General features: G+C 46.9%; 1 protein-coding gene across 8 annotated transcripts in view; it reads right to left on the minus strand.

Annotated features, from left to right (window-relative positions):
* Window positions 1–16,741: 16,741 nt before the first annotated feature.
* Window positions 16,742–27,581, minus strand: part of NAV1 (neuron navigator 1) — a 313,603-nt gene continuing 302,763 nt past the window's right edge. For all 8 annotated transcript variants that reach the window (XM_077335060.1, XM_077335063.1, XM_077335062.1 and 5 more), the window contains one exon: window positions 16,742–26,634. In XM_077335060.1, the coding sequence (XP_077191175.1) occupies window positions 26,542–26,634 (93 nt within the window). In that variant the 3' untranslated portion in view covers window positions 16,742–26,541. The remainder of the gene's footprint in view (window positions 26,635–27,581) is intronic.

A 27,581-nucleotide genomic window follows, 5' to 3' on the forward strand; every position in this document is an offset into this window, starting at 1 on the left:
CATAGGAAATCCATCGGGGTTGGAGCAAAGCAACTCCTCTCATTCTACCAACACTGATAGCCATTTGTTTTGCTGATGGCCACCTGCAGACCTCCAGGGCAAAGATCCACTTGCCATTCACGAGTTGACTGAGAACAATGACCTATTATTGCTTCTCTGCATGGGAAATATGCTTGGGGTGGGACATGGCTCAATAGTAGGGTATCCACTTTGAAGTTTGAATACAGAAGGTCCCATGTTCAACCCCCAGCACCTTCCATTTCAAAGGACCAGATCATAGTGGTATGAAGTGTCTCCATCTGACATCCTAGACAGCCACTGCCTGCTAGAGAGTAGATTGGACTGAGCTGGACAGACCCATGGCCTGACTCTCTATAAGGCAGCTTCCTGCATCCAAAAGTATGACAAGCTATTGTGGCCTTTTACTGTGATACAGAACATGTGGCAACTCATGCTTACAAATTCAAAGCCAATCAAATGAAAGAAAGGAAAGCAGATGCAAAGGTCATCAGAAGAAGAAGAGCAGGTTTTTATACCCTGCTTTTCTTTGCCAGGAGTCTCAAAGCAACTTACAATCACCTTCTTCTCTCCCCACAACAGACACCACATGAAGTGGGTGAGGCTGAGAGAGTTCTGAAGGAACTCTAACTGGCCCAGGGTCACCCAGATGGCTGCATGTGGAAGAGGAGGAGGGGTTCAGATCTGGTCCTCTAGATTAGAGGTCACCACTCTCAACCACTACACCATGCTGGCATGATTACCAGTCTGATTTAGTGAAACACCAAGACAGCAAGATTAAATCAAAGGAAAAGATGGGTTCGAAGGAAGGAAGGAAGGAAGGAAGGAAGGAAGGAAGGAAGGAAGGAAGGAAGGAAGGAAGGAAGGAAGGAAGGAAGGAAGGAAGGAAGGAAGGAAGGAAGGAGGCGTCAATTCAGATTAATAGGATGGAGCTCCAGATATCAAGTGAAGAGAAGAATAGATTGTTGTTCTGTACTTCCTGTGGGACTGCCCTGGAAGAAAACTTGGCTGTTGCCACTACTGGAGTGGGTGGCCACACACCTTTGGACATGGCATCATCATTATGCATATACCATACCATTTCCAAAGCAGCTTCACTAGCTACTGGTTTCCTGAGTCAATCCAAGGTGTGGGCCCTTATCTTCAAAGTCTTTCATGACTCAGGGTCTACTACATGGCTGCTTCAGGTGCCAGGCAGAGTTGGGGCAGTGAAGGTGGCAGGAGCCACAGCAGCAGCCATGGAAGGGGAGAGAGCAAAGGAGAGCTAGTCATGGTGGTGGGTGGTCTCAGGCAGCTCTGAGGAAGGAGCCAGTATTGCTTCTTCGTCCACTCGTATTATCTCAAAGCCAAAACAGCCACTGCCAGTCACCTGGCAACAAAAATACCCTCTCTTCCTACCAAGTTGCCTTTTAATATGGCGTCTGGGGATGGTTTGATTTTTGGAGAACATCAGCAATTCACAAAACCCACAAATATAGCTCAGCTCTGCAGAGGCCTTCAAGTTCGCTCCCTGGCCACTGCCTGTAATGATTCAGCCAAATCATAATGGAGTGAAATCACATAAATAATTGGCTCCCCGACAGGAACGGACTCTTTTTTCATTACAAGCAAGCCTCAGACAGATGAAGGGGCCAAGTGGCTAATCAATCAGTCAATCAGTCTTAGAATTTAGATGATGAGCTTTCTGGATACCAGCAGGAACCTTCTTCTTTTGCCTCAGGTAGCACTATTCAATGTTTTTGTCCATGCTATAAGTTGGGGTATAGAACAGCAAAAGCACACAGCATATACACTCTGCATTTTGCATTTTTCCATGAATGAGCTTCTTGGAGAAAAGAAAGTTTGGGCTTTGTGTCCCAAGGAATGCTTCTCTACAAATCTATCTGTAAACCAACGCACAGCCCTACAGAGGGCAGAACTGCGTAGATTTTCTAGAATTTCAGTCAGTGGGGAGGGTCCTCTGGGCAGACTCAGATTCTTTGTTGCCTCTCTGTCCTTGAGTTTAGTTGGCTCCAATTAAAGCGGCCAGTAGCCAAAATAATAAACCCTGTTTTCAAAAAGACTCGTTCTTCTCATTTGCAGTGATTGCTTTGAAATACTGTGGTTCACCCAAGCAACACCATTTTTTCCAGAAGAAGCCCTCATTTTTTATCATGTGCAACCACACCACCTTTTAACTAGAAAGGGTGTCCTGGCAGCTTCATGGCAGTGCACTGTTTCCATGGGGAATGGCTCTCTTCTGCTATTGAAGGTAAATGCATGTAGAGGAGACTCTGCCAGCTAACTGCTTCACTTCAGAAGAGGCAAGGAGGGGCTCCTGCCCATGTGACCCTTTGGAGGACCCTCCAGGCTTGTGTTGGTATTCGCTGACAGGCGCTCTTCCATGCCAGTCCCCCTTTCCTATGAATCTCGTGTCAAAATTTGAGTCCAATAGTATCTTTAAGACCAACAAAGATTGGTCTTAAAGGTGCTATTGGACTCAAATTTTGTTGTACTCCTTCAGACCAACACAGCTGCCCTGCTGAATCTAGTCTCATGGCGTTAGTGAAGGATTTAATGAGCTCCCTTCTAGCACTGGAAATGTCACATTTCAAAAAATCCCTTTGTATACCTCTAATGCCAATCCTATGGTCTGTTTTTGTTTATGTAGATTAATTTAAGGCATGTATCTTTGTTTTGCCTGATTGATTCTGCATCTGCTAGTCATGGTACAAGGCCTATCAAGAATACGGAAATCTGCCCCCCCCTGCCACCCCCAATGGTTTTTGAAGCACTTCATTGCTCAGAAGCCTAAAGGCCAGGAACTTTGGGAGCATTTTTAAAAGAATGTTGAGACTTCCAGGATGTCCAGTTTCCTACCCAAGATCACCTTCCACATTTTTTCCTCTGCATTTTCCTGGTGGCATCCTCCCTCCCCGGCAACAGCTCTCCAAGCTCTCAGGCAAGGACCTGGTGTTGCCAACTCTGGATTGGGGAATTCCTGGGGATATGTAGGGGAAGCCTGGGGAGTGGGAGGGTTGGGGGAGGGGAGGGAGACTGGCGGGGATGTGATGCCACAAACCCACCCTATGAAGCTGCCATTTTCTCCACAGGAGCTGACGCTGGCAGCCTGGAGATGAGTCCTCATTCTGGGAGAACTCCAGACCCCACCTGGAAGCTGGCCACTCTATGAGGACTGTTTGCAGCTCTGTTTCTTCAGACAGAAACACCGAGCCCTGAACATAGGATGCTGGATGTGTGAAGAGAGTCTTGACCAAATCCACCTCCCTTGTTGCAGCCCTGCACAGAGTCATCCCGTTTGAGCTCAGACCAGAGGAACTGCTTGGTAAACCACCTTTTCCTTTCTTATTCCTGGACTATTAGATCAAGTAAGATGACAAAAGAAATGGGAAAACAAACAGCTGAGTGGAAAGAATGTTAATGTCACTGAATATTTATGCACCAGAGCCAAGGGACTAACATGCATGTACAATTTTAAATGTGTGATTTGTGTAATGAGTTGCTTCATTGTTGCTGTTTTCCAAAGAAAAGCCAATTAAATGAGCACTTAAATCCAGTCTTCCAATAACCTATTTATTGTTTTATTCACTAATGGGAAAGATCCATCCAGTATTTCAACAAGCAGAGTCAACACTACTCTGACCCCCCCCCCGCCGCCATTAGGGATTTTATAGCTGGTTTCAATTGAACCAAGCCTGGCTGTGTGGCCAGAAGCCTTTGAGACCCGTCTGCAGCGAGCAACTTCAGGGCCTCTAGAGACGGTTAAGCCTTGTGTGGATTCTGCAGCCATCCGCCAGACTCAGCGAGATCCATCCCATTTCCAACTTCAGCCCTGCGGCGGGGACTGAGCCACACCTGGGCCACACCTCTCAACAGTCTCCTCCAGGCAGACTGGCCAGGGATTCCGGGTAGCTTCACCGACTGCCGGCTCTGCCTGCCACACGGCCCCCCTCCCACCACGGAGAGATGCAGCCATCATCCACATCAGTGTTAATTTCCCAGGGATGGTTATTGATGGTAGGCCAAGGAGAGGCTGCTCAGTCTCCCAACGTCTGTCTCCAGGCAAGAAGGAGAAATGCCGACTGAGGCGGCCATCCATCAACCAGCCCCCAGGGCTCCAGTCAGGGGGGGGGCACAGAGGCAGCGCTCCACTCTGTCACCAGGACAGCAGGAACTTTGATCGATGGGGGAGGTCACCAAGGAAGGTCAGCTGGGCCGTTGCAGCTTTGAATCACATCCAGCAGCAGAGAGGGGCTCTGGGGCCTCCTCAGTCCCATTGGCTGTTGGGGAAAGGAGATGGGATGCAGCGAGAAGCCACTGCCAGGAGCCCACTCCCCCCCCCCAGGTTCTTAAAGGGCATGGCAGAGTAGTCAGCAACCTGTACGATATGGGAAGGCAGTAACAGCCTGAGAAAAAAGGCCAGGGACTGGTGCAGTGGTCAGACCGCTGGGCGCTGGCTACGAGAGACCTATCTTCACATCCCCTCTCTTCCATGGTGGCTTCTGGCCAGTCCTGTGCTCTTAGCAAAAGGTTGTTGTCGGCGACTATGTGGAAGTAAATACAGACAAATGGGACCGTTTGTAGTGTTTATAATCAAAAGAGAGAGGAAAACAAACCTATCCCTAGGCTACTAATTATATTTTCAAAATTTATACAGAATAAAGAAAAGTAAAGTGAAAAGTCTCTTCATTCTATGTTGCTTTATTGTAGGATCCAACCAGAATGGTTTCTAGATATATTCCGTTTTCAAAGGGTAATTTTCCTCAGTGGTTGTCCTCTCAGTTGTAAGAAAAATGGTAATCCCAATACATACTTCAATACCTCTAGTAAATCTATTAAATCGTTTAAAGTATACCCCGGCCTTTGGCTCTGCACTGTAGGGATGCTACAGTTGGATTACTAGGAGGCTTTCTTTAAATGGAAAAACTGGACATTGTTTTCCTTGCTAACCTGTGGGTTATTGTGCCTGCACAGCTCTCTCTCTCTCTCTCTCTCTCTCTCTCTCTCTCTCTCTCTCTCTCTCTCTCTCATATTGTCCCAGTCCACTGTGTATTCCTCCTTGCTTGGCGTCATCAGAAGCACGAGACTGTAGGGCCTGTGATTTGGAACTGGCTTGCCCTATTTGATTTGAGAAGGCTGAGGGCTGGTCCCCTGGCTCAATGTCAGAGTGGTTGTCCTACGGTGAGTCCACAGGATATCAAAGCTCAAAGGTTCAGGTTGTAGGGGAAGTGAAAAGCCTTGACCTGGAGCCCTGGGGGAGAGCTGTCCGTTGTAGTAGACACAGGAAGCTGCCTTATACCAAACCAGGCTGTTAGTCCACCAAAGTCAGCATTGCCTGCTCAGGCTGGCAGTGGCTCTCCGGGGCTTTAGGCAGAGGTCTTTCCCAGCATCCTTGTAATGGAGATCCCAGGGGGTTGAACCTGGGGCTTCCTGCATGCAAATCAGATGCTCTCCCACGGAGCCACAGCCCCTCCCTAAGACAAGCCTGACCCTGGCAGATAGCTTGACTTGCTGAAAGGCAGCCCCATGTGTTTTCATCTGCTTTTGATGCAGGGTTCTACAAGCACAACCAACATAGAGGCACATCTGGAGGTCAGCAGACAGATGTGCCCCAATGAATTCATCTTTGGATACAGACTTGTATCACCATTCGTGACCACTACAGAGGGATTGGGGAAACTATGCCGAAAACAACAACCCTTCTGCTCTTCTCTGTCAAAGTCAAATTACAAATCCCTCCCTAAAGAACTATGGTCCTTTAACATTATCTGCATGACAGGCATAACAGGCTGTGCTGGCAAGGCAGCAAGAAATCCAAATGATCCGGAAGATGACCTGGAATCTGGGGACCAAGCCCTAGGAGGAAAGGCTGAGGGGCTTGGGAATGTTCAGCCTGGAGAAGAGGCGGTTGAGAAGGGTCACTTGGAGGAGGACAGGGAAAAATTCCTGATGGCTGCAGAGGGTAGGATCCACAGTAATGATTTTAAACTATGTGCAGAATGGTACCAGCTAAATGGGGGAGGGGGCATTTTCACAGTCAGAGTAGTTCAGCAGTGGAATTGCCTGCCTAAGGAGGTGGTGAGGCCCCCTCACTGACAGTCTTCAAGCAGTAACTGGACCGATACTTATCTGGATGCTTTAGGCTGATCCTGCGTGGAGCAGAGGGTTGAACTAGATGGCCTGTATGGCCCCTTCCAACTCTATGATTCTATGAATTCACCTTTTAAGAGGTGGGCCTCTCAAAAGCCTCTCTTACTTTACTGCCCCTGTAGGTTCTTTATAGTGGCCAGTGGGCCAGATTAAGATCAGGGAGACCTAGGTTCAAATCCCCACTCTGCAATGGAAGCTGGCTGGGTGATTTGGGGTCAGCCACACTCTCTCCCAGCCTAACCTCCTTCCGTAGAGTTGTTACAAGTAAAATGGAGAAGAAAATGAAAACCAAAAAAAAAAGAAAGAAATGAAGCTTCTTAATCAATTATCAGACGATATATATTAGACTGCCACTAAAGTAAAGAATCCCAAGTATATCAGATGAATATGTTTTAACTGATAATTATTCTGAAGAAAGACCACCTAGTAAATTACAGCCCTTGAAGCCTCTGTTAAGGGAACAGGAGGTTTTTCTCCAGGTTGCTGGCCAGCCTGTCTGCAGGGCAGAAGGGGATCTCCCTGTGCTGTGTCCAGCAGAGTTTTGAGAGGTGGGGATCCAGAGACACACAACCCCTGCACCAGCCTAAACAAGCCAGAGATGATTCCCCAGGCTCAGTTAGCTGTCCTCAGGCTCATTCTGGACTCTGACAGCACAATCCTAATCAGAGGGCTGTAAGAAGCGCATGGCTCTTTTTAGGATTGCTCCGTAAATCACTGCAGCACCCCGGCCTGGCAATAAGATGCCTATCAGATGAGTCAAAACAGGCCCCGACCAACACCGCCAAGGCAGAGCTGGTGACAGGGAGCGACGACAGGACCAAAGAGTCCCAGCCAAAGCCTCCCGGCAGAGTGAGTCATCTCTGTTTGTGTGCCCATTGCTGCAGAGTCCAGCCAAACAGTCCTCTTTTTATGAAGCAGGCACCAACCAATTCCTGAAGTAAAGAGAACCCGTGATTCACTCTGCTCGTGTGGATGAGGATGAGGGCTCTTGACTCACTCCACTGGAGGTGGCTCCATCTCCTCAACTGCAAGGAAAAGGGAGTGCTGACAGGTTCACCGGCCAATGCCAGGAACATTGAACAAAGAGCCCCGCCTCTCCTCTTCCCTCTCCTGTGCTTGCCCTGTGTGCTCCTTCCAATGGTCCCAAGGGATCAGAAGGCTGGGCAGTGGTTGGTCCATCTGAGACCGACGCATTCCAGCTGACATTTGCAGTTGGCGAAGATATCCTGGTTTTAAATATTCCTTATGAGCAGGGTGGCCAACAAGCTAGAGAAAAATGTCCTGCTCCCTTAACTGAGGCTTAATGGGAGGTTATTTACCAGATAGTGTTATTTAATTCCCCCCTGCAGTGAAAAGATTCAGCTGGCCACTTCCACGCCTGATGTCTCTGTTAAGGAGGTAGGGCGTTTTTCTCTCGGTTGTTGCAAGACTACTTGCTAGAAATAAACAAAATGACACATACCCTCTCGTTTCACACTTCCACTGTCAGACATCCACTGGCTCTTCTGTCCTTTCCTCTCATCACTCACTATCCTTCCAGTCTGTCTAGTGCAGGGGTACCAACCTTTCTGTGCCCGGGGGCACCTCTGAAATATGGGGGGCACAACCACAGAATGTAACAGCATGAGGTCATGGGTCACTCAGATAGTCATTCTTCAAGTTTTCAGGCAGAAGCCGTGTCTAACAGGATGTCTTTTTCAGTGAACGTATCATTTAAAAACATTTTCTGGCAAATGCACAGTGTATCTTCAGTCCTATAGTGCTGTGGTGGCATCTACAATGGTGGCACCATTTAAAAAACTTGCACTGTCAATCAGACCTCCAGTGACCAATCAGAAGCCCTGATGGGCAAAAGCCCACCTTTCCCCGCTCGCTTACTAAAAAGCACTCGACAAGTACCAGGAAAAGTTTCGGTGGGAAGTCTGCTGGGAAACCCTGGTCTCTCCGACCTCCATGCACCACAGTGAAAAGCTGGGTTAGGATAGGTGAGAAGCTGGGTTAAGGTAAAGTCTTTTCAGCAAATGGCTCTTTGATGTTCCTATCTACTCCAGAGCCTGTGGTGTCAATGAAACCAAGAGTTATCTTTAACAATGTTCAGGATTCTTTCCAGGGAGGAAGTGCTGCCCCTATGAGCCCTTTAAGGAATATCTGACATGAGCTAATAAGAACAAGCAAAATCTGGACAAACAAAACCTCTTTCATAAAGAAGGTGCCATTTTGTCACAGGAAGTATCAGTGAATTGCCAGCTGTTTCTGGCATTGATTTGGCCAGGGAGGGAGGTATAGAAATGGAATGAATAAACGAACGAACAGCTATAAGATAAATCCAGCATTTGTGATTTCTGTATTTTCATGCAAGGGAAAGCTTCACTTGATTAATTTTTGTCCACACAATAGCCAAAGAACCTGGGATCTGCGAAGGCACACACAAAAGAGACACACTTCTAAGAGTGTATGAGATATTGGTGAAAGGGAAATACTGGGACTGAGAAGCAGATCTTTTGGATGGTGAGGTGTAGGTTTGTGGGACCTATTAGAGTTGTAAGGGGCTATAGTCCTTCCCCCTACTCAACGTAGGATCAGCCTAAAGCATCCAGGATAACTAACTGTCCAGCCACTGCTTGAAGACCGCCGGTAAGGGGAAGCTTACCGCTTCCTGGGGCAGCCAACTCCACTGCTGAACAACTTTGACTGTGAAATTTCCCCCCTTGATATCTAGCAAATACCATTCTATAAAAAATCCTGAATACACTTCTTGCCTCTCTCTTTAGAATTAACTGTAGATAGAAACCCTGTTCAGTTGTTACCATTCTGGCTATTCTTTTTGGTCTAAGGGACTCTATGAATTATTATTGCTGTTGTTTTATTTACCTGCTTTACATACTCCATCTTTCTCCCCAGTGTGGGCCCAAAATGGCTTACATCGTTCCCTACTCTTCTGTTTTATCCTCACAATAACAACCCTGCAAGGTAGGGTAGGTGTAGAGAGAGGGGGTGAGAGAGAGAGGGGGGGCTGGCTTAAGATCAGCCAGCAAGCTTCCATGGTGGAATGGAGATTTGAATCCAGGTCTCCCAGGTTCTAGTCCAGCATGCTCAGCACTACATCACACTGCATGACTCTGCCCATACATGCTGTTACCATTGAACCCATATGTGTTCCAACTTCTGAATGTGCAATTGGAAACCTGTATTTTTTTTAAGAGTAATACATTTGCACGTACAAAGAACTGGAAAATCCATTCTCACAGAAAATAATGATTGCACAGATAGAGATGGATCCCCTCTTACACACAAACCCTCTCCCAACACTGTGCTGGCTCAACAGACCTTAGAGTCACCACATGCACATTGGCTGTGCTCCTGCATTGGTGACGGCAGCCTGACCCATAGATAGCAGGGAAGCTTTTTTGGCATGGAGACAAATGGGGGAAAGCCTTCCATTGCTTGGTGTCTGGGTATGTGCTTGCGTGGCAGCAAGGCCAATGTCAAATCTGTAATACTGCTGTTCAAGCTGGCTCTCTTCACACAGGGCTCTGCTTCTCACCCCCAAATATGTTAGATAAACCCCAGCTGAACCAGGGAGGGGCAAGCTGCGCCCGCAGGAGCACCAGAGATTCCGTCTGCCCCTGGCTGAGAGTGCGCTCCCTTCCTCCGCTGCTCTGCATACCCCAACGTTTATGCCCCCAGCCCCCAGTGATGGGCTTGAGTCCCCATTCAGCCCTCTTCTGGAGTCCTGCGCTCTAATGAGCATCTCCTCCTCGGCCTCACGGTGGGAATTCCCTTTCCATAACAAGACACGTGAACAAGTGCATGCCGTGTTTCAGAAACTATGGAAGAGACTGAACCTGAACAAATGCATAAGCTGGTATGAGGCAAGGGCAGACTGCTGTGGGAGAAATGAGCAAGGTTATGGCATGCTTCAGGTGGAACACTGTTCTGCGCCCCTTCTGAATAAGGTCAGAGAGGATTCTTAAACAGGTAATCCAGGAAAGAGGCATAACCCGGCCGGGATAGTTCCACATAGCTATGGCGCCATCTGCTGGCGAAAAGATACAACGTCTTGGCTAGCCTCGCTCTTCCATAGGAATTGACTGGCGCTCGGCTCCTCCTAACCCTCGTCCCGTTTCCACAGCACTGTCATCTATAGCGGAGGAGGCCCTCCGATGCATAGTGCATTTCTTGCAAGCCTTGGCACCCCAAAGATACACTCACCAACAGAGCATTCCTTCCACAACAGAGGACAGTGGGGTGGAAATGGAAGAAAGGCAAGGTTGCCAACAGGCCTGGAGAAAAGTATCCTGCCCTTTTAAATAGAAGTTTATTGTGTGGAAATGGGCAGGTTTTTCATGACATTTGACGGCAGAGAAGCTTAATGGCTATTTTGCTTCTGTGTTCAATTTGGAAAATGTGGAGCACATGCCCATATGCTGCTGCCTCCTCAATTTTCAGGGAGTCTGAAGAACAGAGCCATGCGGAGATGAGCAATGATGAAATTCTAGACCTATTGGGGAAATTAAAAACTGATACAGCTCCAGGTCTTGATCACATACACCCAGGAGTTCAGGAGGAACTCACATGTGAGAGAGCTGATCTACTAACCTGCATCTGTCACCTATCATTAAATTCAGCTGTTGTGCAGGAAGACAAGAGAGTAGCAAATGTGACACCAGATCTTACGAAGGGACCCAAAGGGGAACTAGGAATGACAGGCCCGTCAGCCTAATATCTGTCCCAGGCAAATCAGCAGACACTGTAATGAAAGACAAATTTGTTAGGCACATGGAGGGGGAAAGCCAGCGGAGGGAAAAATCAGCACAGCTTCTGCAAAGCAAAGTCCTGCCTCACTAACCTTTTGGAGTATTTTGTGAAATATTGTAATACTCTATATAGATCTAAGGTATAGCCTCATTTGGAATACTGTGTTCCGTTCTGGTCCCCATCTCCCAAAAAGGACATTGCAGAGTTGGAAAAAAGTCAGAGGTGGGAAACCAAGATGATTAGGGGGTTGGAGCACCTCCCCTATGAGAACAGGCAGGATGCTTTAGGCAGATCCTGCATTGAGCAGGGGGTTGGACTAGATGGCCTGTATGGCCCCTTCCAATGCTATGACTCTATGAGTCCCTGCCTTTTCAGTTTAGAAAAGCAATGACCAACTGGGGACATGAAAGAGGGTTATAAAATTAAGTATGAGATGGAGAGAGTTGACAAAGGAATTTTTTTTCTCCCTCTCTCAAAATGCTAGAAAAGGGCATTGTGAAACTGCTGGGCAATAGATTCAGGAGAGACAAAAGCAAATACAACTTTACACAGAGAGTGATTATAATGTAGAATTCACTGCTGGAGGAGTTAGTGATGGCCACAGGAATAAACAGCTTTAAAGGGGGATTAGATTGATTCATGGCTACTAGCCATGTTGACTGAGGGGGCACTAAACCTCTGGAAACCAGAGCCAGAAAGCAACATTAGAGGAAGGCTTTGGCCTCCATGCCCTGTTGTTGGTCACTGCATGAGGCAAGATGCTGGACTAGAAGGACCATTGGTCTGATCCAGCAGGTCTTTTCTTACGTACTTTCTTCAAGGGAATGCATCCTTGCAATTGCTCTTAGACCTTTGATGTGATGGACCATGTGATACTGCTCAGGTGCCTGAAATGTGAGAAGGGTCCAAGTGGATCAGTGCTGAGGTGGTTCTGGTCTCTTTAAAAACCAGACTTATAAAAGGTTGCAATGTGTGTGTGTATGGTTGAGTTTTGTGTGTGTGCTAAATCCTTGCCTTGGGTGGGGTGCCACAGGGCTCTGTGTTCTCTCCTCTGCCTTTTAATAGCTTTGTAAGGACCCTTAATTAGATTGACTGCAATTCTGGAGTAGGCAGTCATTGCAATGTGTTACTTGGAATCAGCCACCTGCTGTTGCTGTCTTTGTGTGTGCCCAGGGTCAGAACGCAGAAGCCAAGTAGCTCAGAGTGAACGAACCACAGCTGAATCCAGGTAAGGGGGAGGCAATGCGGCTGGAAGAGCCACTGCTTTACAGGGGAGTGTTCTTCCGGCCATTAACACTGTGTGGCTCTTGTTGGTCTCCAGCTGGTCAAAGAGGTGTTCATGACAGTGAAAAATGCCTTTCCCCCCAGCTACATCTAGTTAGGAAGCAGGCTCCCTATTTGCAGGTCCTGGCCTGGCCACTGCGATCCAGAAACAGCAACTGGTGCAGAAGACAAAAGCATGTTTGTTCTCTGGGGCTAGCTGGTCAGACCATGTTGCTCATATTCTGAGGTCCCTTCATGGTCTGCTAATTAGCTTCAAGGTCCTGGAACTTTTGCCTTTAAAGGCCCTCGTGAGCTGGGGGCCATAGGACTGCCTCTCTTTGCATGTTCCCCTCGTGCAGCTACATTGTTCCCATCAGCATCCCTTTCCGTCCAAGGTACATTGGGCAGCAGACGAGGCTCAAGGCTTCTCAGTGGATGCCCCATACTTCTGGAACAGCCTCCTGGAAGCTGTCCGGGGGTGGGGGAGGAGACTCCCACCTTCATAGCTGTCTGGTGAGGCTACTGCATAAATCTATACCAGAGAGCCTTGCTGGTGTTTTCAGAAGGCTTATTCATTATTTTATATCTTGTTTTAATGATTTATTTAATCAGATTGTTTTTTTGTTGTTGCAGTGACCCACCTTGGGTCTTAAGATGCCCAGAAAAAAGGTGGGTGTGTAAATATTTGAACTAAATAAACCATCTCCCTGAATTGTAAGCACTGGAAGCATAGGCTAGATTAAACATTCACTCACTTAAAATGAGAATTGCTGGAGAACTTCTCTTATTCTTTTAGCTACCCTGCCAGGCTCCCAGAGAGGAACTGGAAGTCTCCCCGCCACCATCCCAGCATCATAACCTCATTATTTCTAAAGATCATTAATCTCTGTCTCTCCTCGGGGCAATTCCCAGAGGGGTTGAAGGGAGCTGTGGTTCAACTTCTCAAAAAACCTTCACTAGACCTGTGGGACCCAGCCAGCAATGTCTTATTTTGCACCTCATGTTCTTGGGAAAGAGAGTTGAATGGGCATCCACCACAAATTGTCTTAAAATCCATGCAAGCTCATGGAGGTTCTTCAGTTCATGAACTTCAGTTCACGAACCACAAACTGGCCAACATTTGTCACAAACTTAAATTTGTGAGCTGGCTCATGCCTATCTGTAGTCTTATTTACTTAGAATTTCACTATCTTAAAATTAATATTTCATTCTTTAAATGGAAGCAGTCATGACACTAATAGCCCACGCTTAAAAATATCCATGGTCAGATAATAAACTAGTACTCCAGGATTGGTGGTGCACCCATTGGCCCTGCCTCTGTAGGAGAATTTGCAAGTGCAGGAAATTTCCACTAGTACGATTAGGGGCAGGCTACTGACTTAGAAGTGTGTTTTAATGGCAATTGCATTCTTTGGATAAATAAAATACTTTCAAAGCAAACGCTTTGAGGTCTGCCATGGTTCTAGAATTCTCTGGTCCACCTGTAATGGCTTTGTAACATAGTTCTCTTACTGGTGGATTTTGGTTAAACAGGTATTTTCAGCATGGGGTGTGGGGAGAGCTGGGAAGAAACTGCTGTTGTGGTGGGAGTGCTGAAACTCCTCCGAGGTCCCATCTTATTGGGATGGTTGGGTATCTTAGTCTACCTTGTGATGGCATTACTTCTTTGGAGAGTATTCCCTGTCCCTGTGAATGTAAAATCTGGTTGGATAAGTCCAGCTTTGTATCTCTTCAAAAATCTGGAGAAAAAACAGAGCAGCCAGACTGGAGCAAGCAATCCCAGCATGCAAAGTAATGACAGGCAGGATCCTATTATTTCTTTCCACTAAGAGCATTGTCCAGCTCAAGATGCTCATCTTTCGAAGGAAGCCTCCTTACACTGAAGCACTGCTATTACCAGAACAAAGCCATGGGATCTCATCATAGCTCTAGGGAGAGGGGAGCCAGGAACAAGCATTCAGGCAGTCTTCCAGCATCTCTTCCTTCTCAGTTATTAAGGTTGGTTCCAAGGACAACTGATACTCATCATGAAATGGATAAAATAGAGGCGGGGAGAATGGCGTGGCAAGCTACCTTACATCCCCCTTGGAGACAAAAGCAGGGCATACGTATACAAGTGATAAATAATGCAGCCTCTCAAATGCAGACACCAGGAAGGTACTGCTGGTGATCAATTTGAGCTGGTATCTGCTGTAGGCAGAAAGGCATCCTGAACAGTGGCAGGTTTTTGCTTAGTGAGTTGCAGCTCAGCATCAGTTTTCCTTACCAGACAGTATTCAAGGTAGAATCATAGAATCATAGAGTTGGAAGGGGCCATACAGGCCATCTAGTCCAACCCCCTGCTCTACGCAGGATCAGCCCTAAGCATCCTAAAGTAGGTATCCAGCAACTCTAAACATCCCACTTCCTCCAACCTCTGAGTCCTAGTCAAGTCCCGCATTGGAATACTTCTCTTCCCTGTGCAGGATACCAACTTGCCAGCACTTGCCTGGTGCTTTCTCCTGGATGGATGAGACACAGTGAATGCATGTCATTGTCCTTCAAATGGAAACAGAGCCCTGTCGGATCTCATGTGCACAAGCGCAGTGACCAAGGAGCAGGAAGCAAAGAGCCCATGCAGAACAGAGTGCTGGAAGCAGGCCTGGTGATTCAGAAGAGTGCATCTGAATAGGTGCTAAATGGTCAGGTAATGGAGAGCAAGTACTCACTGTCTGGTCAGTGTGTGGCATCATGCTGACATCAGCCTGCCAGAATCACAAGGAACTCTGCAGCCATTGGGTTAGGGTCAAAAGGAGGCCTCAAGTTTGAGAACCACTTGGACTAGTTGTGGCAGCCAAGAGCCAGACAATTCTTGCAGACGGGCTGCAAAGTGTTGGTACTGATTACTGCAACAGCACACGTTTCTGCACTTGCGGATTTGCTATGGCTGTGGTCTGAAAGCTGCAGCAAAGCCATGATGAGGGTGGTGCAATGGGGTGTTTCTCGTCATCTACAAGCAACCTGGATAACGTGTCAATCGCTAAACAAGCTGGTCAGGGCCTGTGGCTTTCCCTCTTAGTGCTTTAAAAGACCTCCCAAATCAGACATTTGCAGGTATGTCAATATATACAGCACTTTTGGATTTTTGGCCATCAAGTCACAGCTGACTTATGGCGACCCTGCAGGATTTCAAGGCAAGAGATGTCCAGTGGTGGTTGGCCATTGCCTGCCTCTGTTATCCCTTGGTGGTCTCCCACCCAAACACTAACCAGGCCCACACTATGTTCAGGTGGGTAGCCGTGCTGGTCTGAAACAGCAGAACAAAGTTTGAGGCCAGTGTTTAAGAGCATTAAGTCCAGCCCTGGCCTTACTGCTAGTTGGCCTTAAAAGTGCCACTGGACTCAATTTTGTTCAAGGGCCAGCACTGCCTAGCTTCAGAGATTGGTCTAGCCTGGGCTTTCCAGGTCAGAGCAAACAGGACTACAGGGCTTCTTGATTACTCTCAACTTGCAATACTGACCACTGCAGATCCCAACTCTGATCGAATGAGGGCATCCATGTAGTGCAGACCAAAAGTGCATTGCTACATTGTATGTTCAACACCCACAAGACTTCTCCTCCCCCTTAAGAACAGTGGGCCCTGTTCACTGTGACCATTACAGAGGTATGACTGTGGTCAGCATAAGGCAGTGATGGGATGAAAAGGATGGACACACGGCCACATACAATTTCCCTCTGCTCAAGAGCAATCCACAAGGAATCCGGCAGGCAACATGGCAGGAACCCTACCACTGCAGAATGTAAGTGGGAAGGAATTGTAGAAGCTCCCCTTCCCATCAGCTAGGCTATCCTTCTCCCTCACCAGCAGGTGGCTTCTCATGGCAGGGAGCAACCAGTCCCATGATTGCCCACCTGGATTCTGCAGTGGTACAGACTCAGCAGGCTGCAGGGTGTGATTCCTTGAATAGGATTTTACCTTCTGGACCAAAAAGAGACAGAGTACTGGTTCTTGCAGGATGCTTCCAAACAGAGAGGATTGACATGCAGGCAACACAGGAGATAACTTTATTTCACTTCATATGGTGTTAAGACAGACTGACGGACCCAGAAGAAACATGCCGCATGGGATGAGCAGCTCAGCAGACATATGAGTTGGTGAAGAGGGCTGTGGTTTGCTTTATTATTATTATAATTTTTGCTTTTAAAGCCTTTTCCTGGCTTCTTTCACCACAAGTACAAATGGTTTGGTTTGGAAACAGTCCAGGTGGCCGTTGTTCCCCATGATTGTTTCCGCAGCTATGTACAACATCTGGAATTTTTGATTTCGCTTTGTCTACATCAGGTATAAAACAGATGGCAGGTTCACAAAGAATTAGGGTGGAGAAAGAATGAGAACCAAAACAAACAAACAAAAAAGGGAGAGAGAGAGACAGGAGAGAAAGGGAGACAAAGCAAAAGAGAAAGTAGCATAGAAACCAGGACCAAAATCTTCTGAGAAATTTAAAAAGTGCTATAAAACCCCTGGAAGGAAAACCATGCAGTTAAGAAACACAGAATCCGTCAAGTACACAGCTCTTCTAAAACAGGAATTCTTTCACTGTTTAATTTTTAAAAAATGCATTTTAATTAGAAAAAAAGCTAAAATTGCAAAGTTTGCACCACCAGTCAGCAGTAGCTAATGAGCCCGGGACACCCTTGACTTTGGTGCTTTCCCAGCTTCACCCCAAGCCAAGATTCCTGACCTGGCAAGAGCAGAAGGGTCACGCGTCTTTGGCAGGGACGGCGGGGAAGGGATGCTACGTTTGCCGATGGAGCAATGAATTAGTGCAATTATCAGTGTTCCAGCTGCTTCCTCCAAGCTTTCCGTGGGACTGAGCCCCCCAGCTCCCTAGCACCAATGCTCCAGGTAGGAGCCACTTGGGAACATCCAGCTTTGCCCTTTGGAGTTTCATGATCTGATGGATGAAATTCCCAAAATCCCCAATTTTTTTTTTTGCAACATAGGGGTGAAGTTAGAATAGCATGAAAGCCTGGCCCTCTCTTCCCCTCCCTCTTCTGAGGCTGCATTTGCTGAAGAATGGCATGTATGACATGAGTCCCACTCTTGACTTGTTGTGCTCATCTCACTGCCCTTTAGCCAACTGATGCTCGGTGCTGGTACGGGGGCTCCTCCACTCAGGCTGGCCCAATGACCTTACTTTTGCCTGCACTGACAACTGATGCCGGTTCCATAGCCTTGGCTTTGTATGCATAAGACATTGGGTTCAACCTCAGGCATCTTCAGCCAAAGACAGTTTCAGGGGACATGGCTGGGGAAGCCTTTCGCCGGAGACACCGGCTCAGTCAGAGCCAGGCTAGACAGACCAGTGGCTTCTCTTCATCTTCCGGCAGAGCAGGCTGATCAATAACTGTGCTGGAGCTTGCAAAGAAAGTTATAATCACAAAGTTGTTCCTCAACCAGATTTCATTTTGAGAGCCAACTGGAAGGCATGGAGAGACAGGTTCAAATGGATTTGAGCAACACGTCTCTCATGCCAAAAGCACCATCTGGCCAACAGGCTTTCCAGCAACCACCACCTTCTTGACTGCATCACTTGTTAAATCTCTGAAAGGGAGAATTCAATGGTTCCCTGTCTCATGTTGGTCACCCAGAGCCTCTCATAGTGCCATACTGTGCTTTCCAATCCTAATGTTTATTCAGATGCAAATCCTACTTTTAATATAACAGCTCTACCCAGGTTTGGTGTTCTTAGAATTGCACCCTTAGTCTCTTGGCAGGATAAGTGGGATGGAATGAATGTGCAGCAGGGATTCTACTGAGGCCCCATCCACATGATGGTTAGACCATCAAATATTTTATGTGGGGCTTTATCACTATGTAACCTGCCATGAGACAGCTTGCTGGTTGCAGCAGATAATAAATCTGATGATGATGATGATGGCCGACTGATGGCATTCCGATCTCTGGGCACAGTTGAGATAATAATGACAGCATTTAAGGTCCCGCATCATCATGCAAGTATGTCTTCCCACTGGCTCTTCCCCTCCAAGCGAAGGCACGGGGTGGTGGCGGTGGGCAGCCACAAGATCCATCCACAAAGGTTCATCCTGAGCAAGCTTGGGAGAAACTATGGTTCTAGTGTGTCTGCCTGAAAGCATCAAGCAGACTTTTCACCCTGAAAAGGGACTTCTGTCTACAAAAATGGCCCCCAATTTGCCTGAGGAATGTTTTAGACACAAACAAGGCAGTTTAGATCATTTTGAACTTCTACAGTGAATTTTGGCACTGTGAGTGGGTCTTGGGAATGTTATGATCTGGCCAGGGTGCAAATTACCACTTTGGGAAGATTTTCTGGATGAAAGTTGGCCTCAGGTGGAAGCACTCATAAAGCCAGTCCGCAAACAACAAAATGCTTCCTGAGTTCCTCTCATAGTCTGATTTAGAAATATGGTGGGAGGAGCTATAACTCAATGCCAGTCAGCGTTATTCAATGGACAGTGGGCAACATTGAATGTTCATATGTTTCTGAGTTTATAGGTACAAAGGAGTAGCTTTTCCTAAAACAGATTAGAACCATGTTCTATACAGACCACAGTCTCTAATGTGCTTGTTCTTCATAGTTAGCTGTGACAAATAAGCCATGTCTTCAAACATGACACTGAATTTGTTTGGTTAAAACAAACAAAGCAGGGATGAGTCTGGGAAGCAGGGCTATTCCCTCTCCCTGTTCAGGAATTTGTCCAGTTCCACCACTCATAATTCCAGCCTGTCAGCACATATCAGGGTCTTCTCCTTTACTCTACATCGGGGAGGGGGGGTCAACCTGTGGTCCTCCAGATGTTCATGGACTAAAATTCCCATGAGCCCATGGGCTCATGGGAATTGTAGTCCATGAACATCTGGAGGACCACAGGTTGACTACCCCTGCTCTACATAATAAGGGCCCACCAGAAGTGCTTGCTTACCTTGGACCCCATTGCAATAGCACCAGAACAGAGAGTGGCTGGAAAGGCAGCAGTGAGCTTTCTAACGTTATCGCACCAGTCTTCCTTGGGCTGACTCTTCCAGCCCGTCATTCCCAACCATGGAAAATACTGAGCAAATGCAGAATGTGCAGCATGAGAGACTGGGGGCAAGGTTGGCCAAGTCCCACTGGAAGAAAGCATTTTGCTCCTGCCCTCTTCCGCTGGCTCATAGCGACTGCTGGGAGGTGCACATCATACAATCAGAAATGAGTCAGCACAGCACAGTTACTCACACATAGTACAAAAAACCCCAGCAGGACGCAGCACAGACACAGGGCCCAGCCCCCATGGCTGGACTATCAGATTCATTCAGGTCATTCAATTAGAGGTTATTTACAGCATATTCTTATCCTACAAGAGCAAACAGAAAAGGCAAATGAGGAACTTTTGTGTCAAACCCAGCACAAGGTCTGGCATCTTGTACATCACTGTGCAAATAGCCCCCAGCCAGCAAGGTGCCTGTGGGGTCAGGGTGGGGTGCTCAGTGAGAACATTACAATTCCAAGAAAACCAACAAGGGCAGCGGGGTGGGGGGGGGAGAGCATAGGAAGGAAGGAGAGAGGGCGGGAGCATCAAGTATGAACTATCCATCTAAGCACACAGCAGCGTCCCCACCTCTGGCTGGTTTAATGCAACTCACACTACTAAGTCCCATTGAACTCCACAGGGATTACTTTTGAGTAAATATGTCTAGATCAGGTTTCAAGTAGTAACTGATCGGGGAGCCAGATTGCAAGTGATTTGTGTGCAGCCCTGCATATGGGCTACTTTAAATAGTTAGAAAAAATGACCAGGAAACGCCAGGATAGTGTAGCTAGAAAAGACTGAAATGCAGGAACGGACAACCCAATGCATGTAAGTAATGGGATCCCCCTTGGCAAGCTATCCCCTCTCTGAGAAGTGCAGTCAAGTTGTTTGGTGGTTCTCATCGTTAGCAAAAAGATACCAAGAATTACAATAGGATTGCACATTCTCCAGATGTTGTTTGCACACCCCATCCTCCAACTGAATGAGGCCTCAGGTCCATGTTTTATTGCCATTGGGGGCAATAAATACCCATGAAGTATCGTTTAGGGAGCTAGTGCTTCAGTATTGAATTTGTCCTACCAAAAAGTCATTTGTTCACCTAACACTGTTCCAAGCTACAGCTGTCATTATATTTACTAGAATTATCTTTTTTCCTTATTACTGCATACACTTGCAATTCAAGCAATTGTACACTCATCCTTTTAGTCCCTGTTCCTATTACAGATGCTAATAATGCAATGTCTGATCAAGCTTATCCATGATGCAGAGCTAAATATTAGCAGCTTGCTAAAGGGTCTCCAGGGAGAGATCGGGTCCCTGCTGCCATTTTTAGCCAAGCATGAGCACTATGGCAGAAGGACACTGGCAAAGGGCACCTCACCACAAGGAGCCTTCTAAACAGTGAGATCCCACAAATTATTATAGATGTTAAATAAGACAGTTGTGAGGGCAGCAGGGTAGGTGACTGAGTTAGGTGTCCACTCAAGAACCCAAGAGATAGGTTGCAGAACCACCCAAGGCACACAAAGGAACTGGGAAAAGTCCAGCTGGTTGTCCTATCTCTAGCTAACTCTTTAGGCAGGCCAAGATGCTGGGGATGATAAATATCTTCACCTGCGACTAAATCAAACATGATGATTCAGCACCAATGGATTGGACTGCAGCAGTGTTTATTCTGGAGTACCAAGTAGCCAATCAGATCAAACTGGAGTTTTGTTAGAGGTGATTGCCTTAAACCAGCCAGTGTGCATTTTCTCCTGGAGTCCAAGACTATCACACCACCGGTTGAATTCCAGAGTACACTGACAATCCCCAAGGCTTCAATGACATGAACAGGATATATATGTACATATGTATAGTTATACAGAAAGAAACAGGCACCAGAGATCTGCACAGGCCAGCTGGGTGGGCTCTCCTGCACTGCTGCTATCCTTGAGAGGACTGTTACAGGCTTATCCGAATAGCAGAGTCACTGAGAGAAAAGTGAGGAGAAATGGAAACAACAACCAAAGGTCCCTCTGCCTTATGATCCCAGTTGCAATTCAGGCAACCAAAACATCTTGTGCTCTCTGACCCCTGTTAGAATTGGCAACTACCAGGTAGCAGACAAAGGCATTGTCCCAAGCTGTGCATTAAATGATAGCACACTGCCGGTCTCAGTAAGGGCATTCAATGTCATTTGCAAGCAACAGCCAGTAAGGAGGACTGTAGCACCTTCGGATTAGGAGGGACCAGGAGGCCCTTCTGGAATGTTGGTCAGAGTCTACAACTGGCTGTTGCCTTGAGTACACAGTACAGGACAAGCTTGGATGCATCTAACATCCTTGCATTGGCTGTAACTTAATGAGTTTCTCAGTTTCCTGACTTTGATGTTCCTGTAGCTAAAATGGAGATTCAGAACATTATGCATTATACGTCCCTCTCCCTACCAGCCCTGTGCTGCCTATCTTTGAGAAGCTTCCTTGTGCTACACTGTATATTGTAACCCTGTTCAATTGGGAGAAATTGCCTGAATCACATCAAAGAAGAAACCTTGGGAGGTCTGTGACACAGGGAGTTGGTGAGAAGGCCTCTCCAAAGCCTTAATGGCAGGGAAAATCGACATCCAAATGGAAACCAGTGGCGGGAGACCTCACAGCCCCCTGTGCTTTAGCAAACGTACTGTCAGCTCTTGGTCCTCTCCATGTCTTTGCTGCTGCCAACAGACCTTATGCAAAAGCCATTATCCAGTCAGCAGGGGCAGCAAACCATCACAAAGGACAGATGTTATCTAATATTAGAAGGCATCCTAATTAGATATTTGTGTATCTAATTAAGATGCTCCTTGCTATCAGCATCGCAAACTTGGGATGGCTTTGTTTGGCTATTGTAATTGGCAGCTCATCTAAATATTTCTGTGCAAAGGAATCTCTTATATAATAGATTTAGATTCTCACAGGAGGCACCATCCTTCCCCTGCATCCATCCACCCCCTGGATATGTGTAAACATGGCTCTGATCTCCTGAGATCATTTGGGTAGATCAGACTGTAGGAAACAGCAAGAGCTCATGGGGATAGGGCAGAGGAAAGTTAGGAATCTGGGTTGAGATAATCCTCCTATTCCGGGCAAAGGAGAAAAGGCTGTATTACATTTCTGAATAGACTTATGCTACCACATTGTTGGGGCAAATCTTGGCCTAGACCCAGCTACCTTAGAAATACAACATTTCCCCAGTAAGGGGACAAAGCAGGAATTGTATCAGTGGGCAAGGAGAGGAGGCCGGGTTTCTTTGTAGCGCCTAGTTATTTTGGGATGAAATGCATTTACCAGGCTATTTACAGAGTTTGCCTTAGGAATTCTAAACAACACTTTGAATGACAGCAGAAATAAACCCTGTAGAAAATTTATTCAACCAGCCTTTCCTCTGAAGGTGAAAGATCTAATGCCTGGCCTGTGCCCACAAGGCCACTATAGGCTTCTTTCTGTAGCTAGCGAGAGTAAGATCTACCAATGGCAGCCAAAGGATCCCTCCTCCCTTTCTTTGATTTGATGGCATTAAGGCAGAGTTTCAGCACCATGGGAAACTCCATAATCTTACCATTCAAGTTGCATTTTTGCTCAGATCTCACAGTTTGACAGCAGCACAACTTTAATTTAAAGCACAAAAGCTTGCCCCAATGGGATGCCCATTTGCCTTCAATTCCTGCCTTTGTGATAGGATAGTCCAGTGCTGGAAAAGGATCTCCCACTTTCCTTTCTTCTACCCATGCAGGTTAGGGCTTTGTACGTGAGGTCAACCAGAAAAATATGCTCTGAAAAGTAGCTGCACCATTTCCTTGATAACTCTTTCCCTCCAAACCAATCTATTCCCCTTCCTAGTCAGCTTTCTTTGTGGATTTATGTAGCAAATAGGCTGCCTTCCTGGCTGACGTTTAAAAAAATTCATTACCACACAGGCAAACCATGCCTACTGGTAACAGATTAATTCACAATGGGCACAGTGAAGATTAGCAGCCAGCTGAATGCAGGCAGAGGGCTTCAGGAAAGTTGGATGAAGTTCCCCACACATTATATTTGGGAAAGAGACAATCCATACCCTCTCCAGAAAAATCCTTGCTAGTGTGTGTACAGAACTCATATCATATGAGACAAAAATCATAAGTGCTGTGTTCTCCTAATAGTTAAACATGAAATTAAGATTTTTTTTTCAAAATATGAAGCATTCTGGAATGGAAAGGCTGAGGCAGCTACTGGGAGATGAATGCGTAAAAAAAAATGTAGAAAGGGGAGAAAGAAAAGAAATCCAAGAATGTCCCCCCTCCCCCATTTTGTCCAAGCAGGGGCTTGTTCTTTGGCTAAAATGAAACACTGCAAAATTTCCCTAGGTAATTCTATATTAAATTTTTAATTACTTGCAATTAATGGTCATTGTGGTGGTCAGTCTTTTAGCAACTGGGTAACCCGTCAATTCTGAAATGTACAATGGTGCCATCCATGCACATGCAGGAAGAACAGGGCTTTTGTACTCCACTTGTCACTCAAAGTGGCTGACAATTACCTATCCTTCCTTTCTCCACAACAGACACCCTGTGAGGTAGGTGGGGTTGAGAGAGCTCTGAGAGAACAATGACTGGCCCAAGGTCACCCAGCTGGCTACACATGGAAGAGTGGGGGATCAAACCCAGCTTTCCAGATTAGAGGCCACTCACTCCAGATGAAAGGAGCATGTTAGCAATATGCCCCTGGGCCCTTCTTCTCTTGTCCAGGCCTCCCCCAACTCCTGCTGCTTGTTTGTAACATTGCAGAATGCTTCATTTAGGCTTCACTTAGATTTTAAAAAAAACCTTTCAGCTTACAAAGACTCACTAGGGCAAAATTTAAGAGAGTCTACGCTGCATATATTGTCTGTTGATTGGGCCATCACAGAAGTTGGCACATGATCTAGAACCCTGAGAACTGCCCACTCGTATCTTGTTTAAAAGCACATTCTAACCCTCATGATTGCAGAGAAAATACTGAAGATACGGCTAAAGTCACCTAAATGCTCAGAATCAAACAGGAGTTAATTATTCAAAGTGCAATCCTTGAACCTATTTGGCACAGAATATCCATAGTCCTGGTTATCCTTCAGTGTCAAAGGGACCCTAGGGACCCTTATGTCATAAAAGTAGTGAGAGTGGATGGTTAGATGAGCACAGTCTGTTCACCACCTATTGGATATAAAGGAAATACTACTGATGGTAAGGACTTACAAAGATCATTATTCCTGGAGAGCTGAGATTCTGCTGCAATATGAACTCAAAACTTATAATACTGAAATTGGACAAGCCGAGACCTGCAGATTTGAGGACCTAAAAATTATCCGGTTGATTAAATGATGCAGAAATTGAAAGTTCTTTTCCTGCCACAGATTTCTGCTTTGTTGGAGCACTTGGCAATATGAGCTAGATCTGGCCCACCAAGAGGTACCACCTCCCCATGCCCATGTTGCCAGTCTCCATGGATTGGGCAACATTACCTAATTGGCCTAATTTATCCAGCAGGCTACATTAGTGGCTATGGGTTTACTGCCTCTCTCTTGCTCCACTGACCCTTTCTTCCTGTTAAAAGTAGCCTTCCAGGAAAGTTAGTTGCTAACCAGAGCAGTATGGAGTGGATACTCATAAAATGTGGTATGAATCTACCTCATCATTTAGAGGTATACGAAGTACTTTGGGTGCCCCTCTGCCCTGGTAGAAAGTCCACTGAAATTCACTTGAGGGAAAAGTTCCAGTCTATGGTCCAAGTCTGAGGCATGACTTTAATCCAAATAGCCATCCAAGTACAGAAAATAGGTCTGGCTTCTGTGTATCTGTTGAGATAACTGAGTCCACCAGCGTCAGGGGGAAGGAGAATCAACTAGGTTGATTTGGGAAAGCCCTTCAATGATGGCTCCACCTGCAGAAAAGCCAACAAGCGGCAGCTGAGGCTTAATGACACTGAAAAGCAGGGCTACATTTTCTCCCCACCTGACCACAGTCTGCAGCCAGAGATCACCCTCCCCCACCTTGCCAATAGGAGCAGCAAAGGAACTGAACGGGGGAAAGAAGACTCACAAACTGGTAAAGAGGAGGTGAGAAACACATCTAGATTTGGTGACTCAAGACATGTGGCAGTGCAGCTGTCTCAGAGGGACCACAACAAAACACCCTCTCCTTTGCCCAGTTGACCAGCTTCTTGTGCTTCCTAAGGATGGAATGGCAAGGCATGAGGTGGGGATGAGGGACCCAGTCCAGCAAATTGTGCATCGCTTGTTAAGTTGTGCTGCTGAGTCAAGCCTGCGTGCATCGTGAGGCAAGCTGCAAGGACCCACAAGGCCTATTTGGTTACTGGAGGCCATCCAGTCAGCACCAGTTTGAGTTGGGAGGGACTGCAGTGATGGCAGAACAAGTGGCAGAACAAGAACAGGAGATGAATGGAACAAAACGCACAATGCAACAAAGTGGCTTCTCCGTGTACAGCCAACGCTGGGCTGTAAAAACAACAACAGCAACTTCTTGAACCAAAGAGGGGACAGAATGGCCCAGCTTAGCCAAAATAAAAATAAAAGGGAAAACAAAACAAAACAGATTTTATTGGGAATCTGAATGTAAAAGGACCATCATGCAGATTAAATAAGGAGGGCACAAAGACAGCGTTAACAGTCCTAGGCCTTGGCCGGTGTTTGTGTGGGGAGGAGAGCGTGTGTGTGTGTGTGTGTGGGGGGGGAGCACCCGGAGAGTGCCAGCGGTTGCTTTGCTGCAGCAGAACCATCTTCCGCTCCGATGCCGGCAGGTTCCTTTTCTAGGCTTCTGTTTTACCTCATTTTAAGGATCCTCCTTCTAGGAAACCCCGAACTTGGCTGCTGCTCTGCCCACTGGCATTGCTCTGCAATTAACGCAGTGGCCAGTCGCGGGGAGTTCTCAAGTGTCTCTGCCCCGCATAGGAACTTTGATGAGGTGCAACCTGGATCTGTGGGATTCATTTGTTCTTCCTGCACCCCTCCCCACCCCCACCCCAGTCACGCTAGAAAGTCAAGGAGTTTGTGACAGAGGCACAAAACCTATGAATAAAACCTGGCATTCTCCTATCACCGTAGTCCTGTGGGGGAGGGCAGCCAGTATCTTTCAGAGGAGGAGCAAGCTGCCTCCCCCCTTGTCCATCTGCAGAGACTGCAAAGCAAGAAACGGGCTCCTCCTTGCCCTCCATGGTTTCTGTTCCCGGCCACGGGTTCCAGATACAAAAAACAAAGAAGAACGAGGAGCATAAGCGGCCAAGGCCAGCTCACTCCGAATGCGGTTCCATCCCGATCCACTCCTCATTAGAGAGCAGACTGCACGTTTGGATCCAGGGTTTCTCTGTCTGGAGACTCAATGTAGTTGGCTGCTTCCTGGAGCTTCAGCAACATTGCCATCTGCATGGGATAAGACAGGTAAGTGAGAAGTTGCAGTATCTCCTGCCGTCTTTCTACAGACACAAGGTGTTATAGGGGTCCTTCAGCGAGTAGAGCTGGAAAGCCAGATAGTGCATACCTGGCAGTCAGAGCATCACCTGATAGAAAGAAGGGGAAGGTTATTGGGAATTAGAATCCCAGACTAGGGTTGCATGCTTTGGCATGCTTCGGTGATTGCTTTAGGATGCTTTGGGCTGATCCTGCGTAGAGCAGGGGGTTGGACTAGATGGCCTGTATGGCCCTTCCAACTCTATGATTCTATGATTCTATGAAGCGGCCAAAGCATGCCGAAGCATGCAACCCTACTCCGGACAGTTGAGATAGGGAGTGACACAATGGTTTCTGCTCAGTGTCTGCTTGTTATCTCTACTCTGAAGACTTGCAGTGCCATCCTAAGCAATCAGGGTGATACTTCAAGTGCCCTGACCAAGGCAGTAATAGAGCGTTTAGATCATGTGGAACAAGAGCAATAGCTCAAAGAGGGGTCAAGGGTCCAGCAAACCCACATGCTGCTATTCACCCGCTCTGGTAGTATCTTCCTCGAGTCCTCAGGTAAGGAGGGAGGGGAGGGTAAGTCATCATTTTATTCCCTCTCCTTCTCCGAGGAGTTGTTGAGGTGTGCAAGGTGGACATACTTTTGCCACGGCTGGTCCCTGCCCTGTCTGTGGGGCTGTGTTATGCAGTAGCCACTGCATCTGTTTGCTATGGGCAACATCCTCTGTCTCCCCTCTTTCCCTGCTGCTCTGTGGGGGGAATATGAAAGAAAAAGGTTCCCAATTTTTGGGACCTCAATAAAAATACCTGGGAAAAAATCCTGAACAAATGAGATTCTAGAAACAATGGGGTGATGAAATACCTTCCCCTAAAATTAGAATGAATTTTTAAAAAGTGTATAGCCCCAGTTTGTT

The sequence above is a fragment of the Paroedura picta genome, chromosome 4, assembly GCF_049243985.1.
Source record: "Paroedura picta isolate Pp20150507F chromosome 4, Ppicta_v3.0, whole genome shotgun sequence".
Taxonomy (NCBI): domain Eukaryota; kingdom Metazoa; phylum Chordata; class Lepidosauria; order Squamata; family Gekkonidae; genus Paroedura; species Paroedura picta.